At 29.2% G+C, this 7,607-nt stretch overlaps 2 protein-coding genes across 2 annotated transcripts in view; both read left to right on the forward strand.

The window, feature by feature from the left end:
- The first annotated feature begins 1,994 nt into the window (after positions 1-1,994).
- Positions 1,995-3,223, forward strand: LOC119685073. The gene is made up of 2 exons (XM_038099262.1): positions 1,995-2,256; positions 2,767-3,223. The coding sequence occupies exons 1-2, from the start codon at positions 2,133-2,135 to the stop codon at positions 3,216-3,218; spliced, it is 576 nt and encodes a 191-aa protein (XP_037955190.1). The 5' UTR covers positions 1,995-2,132; the 3' UTR covers positions 3,219-3,223.
- Positions 3,224-6,489: 3,266 nt separating this feature from the next.
- Positions 6,490-7,607, forward strand: part of LOC119677077 (gustatory receptor for bitter taste 93a-like) — a 10,672-nt gene continuing 9,554 nt past the window's right edge. Inside the window, exons 1-2 of the mRNA XM_038088345.1 lie at positions 6,490-6,751; positions 7,248-7,554. Of these exons, the coding sequence (XP_037944273.1) occupies positions 6,628-6,751; positions 7,248-7,554 (431 nt within the window). The 5' untranslated portion in view covers positions 6,490-6,627. The remainder of the gene's footprint in view (positions 6,752-7,247; positions 7,555-7,607) is intronic.

Genomic DNA, 7,607 nt, shown 5'->3' on the forward strand with positions numbered 1-7,607 from the left:
TTCGAAAACTTTTGAGATTTGCGGCAATAGACTTATTGGTCGATATACTGCAACAACTAAATGATCTTTCCCAGGCTTCCGACTCATTTTTATCAATGATGTTGTCCAATGCATCGGAAAGTTCAAGAGACAAACAGATATTATGAAGATACAGTAAAGAAGATTTTAAAAATATTAATAAATCAATTACATTCTTGGTAAAAAGAGAAAGGTATTCCGATTTGCAATGTATGTCTGCTAATTTATTAATAAATATGTACGTATTTTATCATTTCTTGAGTTAAAAGATATATAGTTGTAAAAAGAGGAGAACTATATTGAATTGTGCTCCTATTAAATGAAATCAGGCTTATATACAAAACATAAATTCTATTAACATTGTTTATATATATTTTTATATATGTACATATATATTCAAACTAACACATTCAGACGGTATGGTTGGTTTCGACTTTTTAAACCATGTGGTATATTTAATGCATGTTCATATATGTATATGTAAATATATGTACATAGATAACCATATTGTATGAATATGTTAGATTACTTTTTGTCTACACTGGCTTGAATTTTGGCAAATTTTTGCACTTACAGTTATTTTTTTACTAATATAGGTATATACAATTTTGTTTGTAGACACAATTCGAAAATGACGCGTATTTGTAATTGAATATCTCAACAAAGCCTAAAATATGTAGGCGTCCAGTTAAACATACAGTACTTTATTTTTCGGGATCAAGTTATCCGCAGTAAATGGTGTATCTACAGAGCAAATAAATATATGATCAGTTTTTACATCGCATCTTTTCTTTTTATAGTTTCATGTGTATTAGTGTGTTGCTGACAACAATACGAAATGTATATGTCGCTAGGCACTAGTACACGAACTAGTCCAAAGGTACTAGTGAAATGAGTGGTCTGTGGGGATGAGTAAACCTCACCACTTAGAATATATAATTTTCTCAATGCTTTTTTGTAGAAAATTTAATAGAGTATTCTATTATCTTTGAACAATAGTAAACTAAAATGCAAATGAGAAACAAAGAAATTCAATCAGATATTAGAGTTATTTATTTTGGAACTAGAGTGCATATTCTGACTCCTGGCAATGCAACGATTCACCAGTTGAAACAAACATCCACTGCTTATGTTTGTTGTGCATAAACAAATTGAGAGCAATATGATTCGTTCTCTTGTTTTTAATATTATGCCCCTTTAAGATATTAATAATAGCGCGTTGACTTGGTGAATATGTAAAAACATACAATATTAAAATATGCTTAGTGGACTGTACACCTATGAATGAAGAAGATCAAGTAATGTTAACAGTTATCGATTTTAAATATATTGGTCTTACTTTCGATTAACACCGCTTTTATTGACACTTGTTTATTGTAAATAATTTTAAAAATGTAATACAAAAATATGTAAAATAATGTGTAATAATATCTAGAATTACTACAATTAATAACATAACGGTATCCATAAATCGTTAAAACATACATAAGTCATTAAACCAAAAGTCTAGGATAAAATCAAAACTCTAGAAGATTTGATTAAACTACAGCAATAAAAGTATTTAATATACATATGTATATGTGTATATGTATATATATATTTATATATATTAAAATAAATATATATATATAATATATAAATTTCACGTGTTATTTATTACTTTTCAAATCAATTTACACCATTCTACCTCTTATGAACTAGTGAAAAGACTAGTTTCGCGGTGTGTGGTACGGGTGCCATTTTACTTTTTATAAACTAGTGAAAATATTAGTTCTGAGGTGTGTCGTACGCGGACAATTGATACCGGCAATGACAACTCAATATAAAATTTGCTAGTTGAGCCAACGTAAAGTGGATTATCACATCTGAATATTGCTTTAGTAAAGGTAAAATAGTAGTCCGTTCTTTTTCTTATATATAATAGGTCATCAACAAACTATTTTTAAAATAGTTTTGTCCAGTACATATCATAGTTTCCTCTTTAGTGAATTGTTCTTTGGCTATGGAGGACTATTCTGAACGGATAAATAACACATACGAGTATAATGCGCATCATTTAATAACAAGCACTGACAAGTTTAGGCAGCGTGGTTGTGAAGAGTAAAAGCCGTTCAATGGATATTAATATAGCATTAATAAGAGCTATACAGGAATTCCCTGTATTGTTTGAGAAAACGGGTTCGTTTCAACAAAAAATGGAAGCTTGGAAGGAACTCGCAAAACAATTTGATATGTCAGGTAAATATAAGCAAATTTTTGATTAATAAATAGAGCGTGTCAAGAATGAGTTTACATATTGAAATAAAATTCACTTTTTGAACTTAGAATCCAAATATACTGCTATTTGTTTAAATATAAAGATTTTTTATGTAATCTGTAATATATATCAAAGATACTACAAAGGACTATATTCAATACTTAAAACTTATATAACAATGTTTCCAGTGAATAAAGTTTATATTAAAGAACTTTATATTATTTGTGTGAACAGTTACTGGACAGTCAAAAAATGATGTGGGATTTGTTTTTGTGGTAGAATTCGTTTATTTTACAACAAACTACTGAAATTTTTTTTATATTTGTATTCTCAATATAATAATTATTAAAAAGTTATTATCAAAAATCTTTATATTTAAGGAAACTGCCGTGTTTCTGCGACAATAAGTTAATAAAGTGAGTTGTAGTTCAATGTGTAAACTCGTTCTTGATATACTGTATATGACTACAATGAATATATTTTTCTTCCAGAGAAATCTTTAAAAGCCCATTGGTATAGCTTACTACGAAGCTTCTTTGAAGATGAAAAATTCAAATACAAAGATGAAATGTCATACTTGCTTCCACATTTGGGTATCGACCAGAATTTGGCTGGTATCGAAGAAGATATTAATAAAATTTGTGTTAACAAACAGCAAGTACATGTAGAGGTCGAACAAGTGACTAATGAAGTGGATGTTGCAGTTACGGAGAAAGAACCAGTATTGCATGAAATAACTGCAATGCGGTATAATGAGTCGAACAAATCTGATGGTCAAAATGAGGAGCTATTAGCAGTTGAAGTTAAAGAATTTAAAGAGTCGATTAAATATTCAATCGATGATGAAGACTTTCTTAAATTGATAGCTTCAGAAATAACCAATATGGATGATGCAAAAAAGACACAGATCAAAAATGATATTTTACGTATTTTGTTTCCTTAAATAGTGTTACCTTCTTTTGTAAAATAGCTTTGTCTTTATACAAATAAATAAATTAACACAAAATTGATCTGGTTTTCATTATTTTAAAATTTTTCGTGTTATTCAAAAACTGTTGAATAAACATATCTACTAGTATTTTGAATGTGTTTATTATTTGGTCACCTTTTTAAAGTAAAAAAAAATTTATTTACATTGGTTTATTTATTAAATCTTTCTAAATAGAAATTGACAATAATTTTGTAAATCTTAAATAAATAACATGTATGCTTTTGAGGTAGGGTCTTCATATTTATGAATGATTTTCTGTTAAGGTGATTTAGTGCAGTTGCAGGAGATTAGTGTCGAACATGAAAATTTGGATACAACTTGTGTCTCTTTCGAAATTCAGGTGTATAATGGCGAATAACTTCTTCTACACTTGGTAGATTTAGGTCTTTGTGTATGTTTTTGTTTTTGATATACCATGGAGCTCATTTAGCGTTTTGGAGAATTTTATTTTGTACTCTTCAGATTTTTTCTATATTTGTGTTACACGGTGAACACCACAGTTCCATAGAAAAGGTTCAAATTGACTTTAATATTAATTTGTAAATTAACAATTTGTTATCGAGACTGAGTTTAGAGTTTCGAATTAGAAGCCAGTAAAATTCCTTATATATAAGATTTAATTGGCATCTTTTGGCATCCATATGACTTGTTCACCTGAGCCTTCTATCTAGACGAATTCCCAGATATTTCAAAGAATGTGATTAAGCTATGACCACATTATTGATTTTAACTGCAGTGCATGTTTCTCTCTTTAGAGTAAAAGTCACTTGAACGCATTTAGTTTCATTTACCTTGATTTTCCATTTAGCAAGTCACTCTTCAATCAAACCAAAATGCCTGGATAAATTTTGTGATGTTATAGTGCAGTCACGGTCGTTACTGACTATAGCAATGTTGTCAGTGAAAATCGTCAGCAAATTGTTTGAGTATTGTGGAATGTCAGTTGGAACTTCAGCGTCAATATCGTACTCTTGCGAAGTAAAAAATTTGTGTCTAACCCTAAATTTTCGGTGAGTCACATAGGATTTTAGAACTTTAACCAAACCTTATCAAATGCCTGCGCTGCATCAAGAAAAACTGTCGTACAATATTGATTTGAATGTAAAGTTAGGTGTATTTCGATAGCGATTCTAAAGGCCTGCTCAATTGTTCCAAGCACTTTGCGAAAACCACATTGATGGCCCGGAATTAAGTTTTCTATCGGTGAGGATATCAGGATTTTTTTATTAGAAGTATTTCGAAAACTTTTGAGATTTGCGGCAATAGACTTATTGGTCGATATGCTGCAACAACTAAATGATCTTTCCCAGGCTTCCGACTCATTTTTATCAATGATGTTGTCCAATGCATCGGAAAGTTCAAGAGACAAACAGATATTATGAAGATACAGTAAAGAAGATTTTAAAAATATTAATAAATCAATTACATTCTTGGTAAAAAGAGAAAGGTATTCCGATTTGCAATGTATGTCTGCTAATTTATTAATAAATATGTACGAATTTTATCATTTCTTGAGTTAAAAGATATATAGTTGTAAAAAGAGGAGAACTATATTGAATTGTGCTCCTATTAAATGAAATCAGGCTTATATACAAAACATAAATTCTATTAACAATGTTTATATATATTTTTATATATGTACATATATATTCAAACTAACACATTCAGACGGTATGGTTGGTTTCGACTTTTTAAACCATGTGGTATATTTAATGCATGTTCATATATGTATATGTAAATATATGTACATAGATAACCATATTGTATGAATATGTTAGATTACTTTTTGTCTACACTGGCTTGAATTTTGGCAAATTTTTGCACTTACAGTTATTTTTTTACTAATATAGGTATATACAATTTTGTTTGTAGACACAATTCGATAATGACGCGTATTTGTAATTGAATATCTCAACAAAGCCTAAAATATGTAGGCGTCCAGTTAAACATACAGTACTTTATTTTTCGGGATCAAGTTATCCGCAGTAAATGGTGTATCTACAGAGCAAATAAATATATGATCAGTTTTTACATCGCATTTTTTCTTTTTATAGTTTCATGTGTATTAGTGTGTTGCTGACAACAATACGAAATGTATATGTCGCTAGGTACTAGTACACGAACTAGTCCAAAGGTACTAGTGAAATGAGTGGTCTGTGGGGATGAGTAAACCTCACCACTTAGAATATATAAATTTCTCAATGCTTTTTTGTAGAAAATTTAATAGAGTATTCTATTATCTTTGAACAATAGTAAACTAAAATGCAAATGAGAAACAAAGAAATTCAATCAGATATTAGAGTTATTTATTTTGGAACTAGAGTGCATATTCTGACTCCTGGCAATGCAAAGATTCACCAGTTGAAATAAACATCCACTGCTTATGTTTGTTGTGCATAAACAAATTGAGAGCAATATGATTCGTTCTCTTGTTTTTAATATTATGCCCCTTTAAGATATTAATAATAGCGCGTTGACTTGGTGAATATGTAAAAACATACAATATTAAAATATGCTTAGTGGACTGTACACCTATGAATGAAGAAGATCAAGTAATGTTAACAGTTATCGATTTTAAATATATTGGTCTTACTTTCGATTAACACCGCTTTTATTGACACTTTATTGTAAATAATTTTAAAAATGTAATACAAAAATATGTAAAATAATGTGTAATAATATCTAGAATTACTACAATTAATAACATAACGGTATCCATAAATCGTTAAAACATACATAAGTCATTAAACCAAAAGTCTAGGATAAAATCAAAACTCTAGAAGATTTGATTAAACTACAGCAATAAAAGTATTTAATATACATATATGTGTATATGTATATATATATTTATATATATTAAAATAAATATATATATATAATATATAAATTTCACTTGTTATTTATTACTTTTCAAATCAATTTACACCATTCTACCTCTTATGAACTAGTGAAAAGACTAGTTTCGCGGTGTGTGGTACGGGTGCCATTTTACTTTTTATAAACTAGTGAAAATATTAGTTCTGAGGTGTGTCGTACGCGGACAATTGATACCGGCAATGACAACTCAATATAAAATTTGCTAGTTGAGCCAACGTAAAGTGGATTATCACATCTGAATATTGCTTTAGTAAAGGTAAAATAGTAGTCCGTTCTTTTTCTTATATATAATAGGTCATCAACAAACTATTTTTAAAATAGTTTTGTCCAGTACATATCATAGTTTCCTCTTTAGTGAATTGTTCTTTGGCTATGGAGGACTATTCTGAACGGATAAATAACACATACGAGTATAATGCGCATCATTTAATAACAAGCACTGACAAGTTTAGGCAGCGTGGTTGTGAAGAGTAAAAGCCGTTCAATGGATATTAATATAGCATTAATAAGAGCTATACAGGAATTCCCTGTATTGTTTGAGAAAACGGGTTCGTTTCAACAAAAAATGGAAGCTTGGAAGGAACTCGCAAAACAATTTGATATGTCAGGTAAATATAAGCAAATTTTTGATTAATAAATAGAGCGTGTCAAGAATGAGTTTACATATTGAAATAAAATTCACTTTTTGAACTTAGAATCCAAATATACTGCTATTTGTTTAAATATAAAGATTTTTTATGTAATCTGTAATATATATCAAAGATACTACAAAGGACTATATTCAATACTTAAAACTTATATAACAATGTTTCCAGTGAATAAAGTTTATATTAAAGAACTTTATATTATTTGTGTGAACAGTTACTGGACAGTCAAAAAATGATGTGCGATTTGTTTTTGTGGTAGAATTCGTTTATTTTACAACAAACTACTGAAATTTTTTTTATAATAATAATTATTAAAAAGTTATTATCAAAAATCTTTATATTTAAGGAAACTGCCGTGTTTCTGCGACAATAAGTTAATAAAGTGAGTTGTAGTTCAATGTGTAAACTCGTTCTTGATATACTGTATATGACTACAATGAATATATTTTTCTTCCAGAGAAATCTTTAAGAGCGCGTTGGCATAGCTTACTACGAAACTTCCTTAAAGATGCAAAATATAAATACGGAGATGAAATGTCATACTTGCTTCCACATTTGGGTATCGAACAGAATTTGACTGGCATCGAAACAAGAAAAGAATGGCCATATGCAATAGTCCCAGAATTTGACATAGCAGAAGAAGATATTAATAAAATTTGTGTCAACAAACGGCAAGTACATGTAGAGGTCGAACACGTGACTAATAAAGTGGATGTTGTGGTTATGAAGAAAGAACCAGTATTGAATGAAATAACTACAATGCGGTATAATGAGTCGAACAAATCTGATGGTCAAAATGAGGAGCTATTAGCAGTTG

The sequence above is a fragment of the Teleopsis dalmanni genome, chromosome 2, assembly GCF_002237135.1.
Source record: "Teleopsis dalmanni isolate 2A chromosome 2, ASM223713v2, whole genome shotgun sequence".
In the NCBI taxonomy this organism is placed as follows: Eukaryota; Metazoa; Arthropoda; class Insecta; order Diptera; family Diopsidae; genus Teleopsis; species Teleopsis dalmanni.

What these genes read in the sequence shown, in the direction of transcription:
- LOC119685073 (XM_038099262.1), top strand. Translation starts at nt 2,133, where the DNA reads ATGGATATTAATATAGCATTAATAAGAGCTATACAGGAATTCCCTGTA. An exon ending in AAAACAATTTGATATGTCAG is followed by an intron (nt 2,257 to 2,766) that starts GTAAATATAAGC and finishes TTTTTCTTCCAG; the next exon opens with AGAAATCTTTAAAAGCCCAT.